This window comes from Penaeus monodon, chromosome 29, assembly GCF_015228065.2.
Source record: "Penaeus monodon isolate SGIC_2016 chromosome 29, NSTDA_Pmon_1, whole genome shotgun sequence".
Lineage (NCBI taxonomy): Eukaryota > Metazoa > Arthropoda > Malacostraca > Decapoda > Penaeidae > Penaeus > Penaeus monodon.
Window position 1 is genome coordinate 25,917,738 of NC_051414.1, and position 1,088 is coordinate 25,918,825.

General features: G+C 40.7%; 1 protein-coding gene across 2 annotated transcripts in view; it reads right to left on the reverse strand.

Moving 5' to 3' along the window:
• The window catches only part of LOC119592077 (beta,beta-carotene 9',10'-oxygenase-like), a gene marked incomplete in the record, with an annotated part of 8,242 nt that overhangs the window by 2,613 nt on the left and 4,541 nt on the right, over positions 1-1,088 (reverse strand). For both annotated transcript variants that reach the window (XM_037940891.1, XM_037940890.1), the window contains 2 exon segments: positions 145-295; positions 585-692. In XM_037940891.1, coding sequence (XP_037796819.1) covers positions 145-295; positions 585-692 — 259 coding nt within the window.

Below are 1,088 nucleotides of genomic sequence, written 5' to 3' on the forward strand. Positions count from 1 at the left end.
CAATAGTAACTGCAGTGGAAGCAGCATTAATGATAACAATAAAGATATTTATCGGGACAGAAAAAAAAAACATTGGTGGTAAACATTTCACACAGCTCAAACACCGTTCTTTTCGTATACGGGTAAATACAGATCTCAACTTGCCCTGTCTCCCACACACTCTAGCGTGGCGGGGTCCACACGTCGCAAGTGAGGAGTCTCAGTGAGCGCGTACATCTCATCGCCAAGGTGCATCACGCTAACCACGCAGTTATCGGATGCGTTCTTGCCCGGTGGTTCGAACTTGCTCATGAACCTGTAAGGAAAAAGGTGATTAAGATTTGAGAACACAAGTGGATGAATGTGAAACAATGGATTTTATTCCCGTATTGGGTATAGTTTCTTGGTTCTTTTAAGGATAGTCTGTAGAAATTGCCTGCTGGGATAACCTTTCGGTTAATTAAAAGTGACAGCAGCACACTGCTACGAGCAGGTGCGCTTAATGATGGTTCTCGTGTGACTCGAAACAGTAATTAAACCCGGTGCCATTTGCTATGGCGATCTTTATCATTATTAAGCGCCCATTGACATTATTGATCAATTACCTCTGCAGTATGGTCTTGCAAGGGTCCGGATACGCCACTGTACCGAACTCCGAGACCACGATTCGATCGGCTTCTGTATTTCTCCTGTAGGTATCGCTCTGGAGGAACCTGGAAATGGAGAAATTCTGCATTACTGATATGCAATGGAGAAATAGATTCCGTGTTCTTTCAATGATCTTAGTAATAATAAGTTAATAACATAAATCATTGAATTTTAGAGGATATGCTGTGTGGCGCAAATGAACTAAACCACTGTCGGTATTCTGTGTAACCTTGAAGGACATGACGAGTCCAAACCCAAACTGTCATAATTTTAAATCCAGAATTGCAAGGGAGATAAATGTCAATTCATTATCTCAAAGAGTAAATCCTTCATGTGCTAATTCAGTTGAATGGGATTCCCCGTTTTTATAACATCATCCGTTGCGCGGTACTTTTCAGTAGTTTAAACTTTTTACTGATGAGTGATAGTAATAAGAAAAAAACAAAATTTTCTTTCAACCC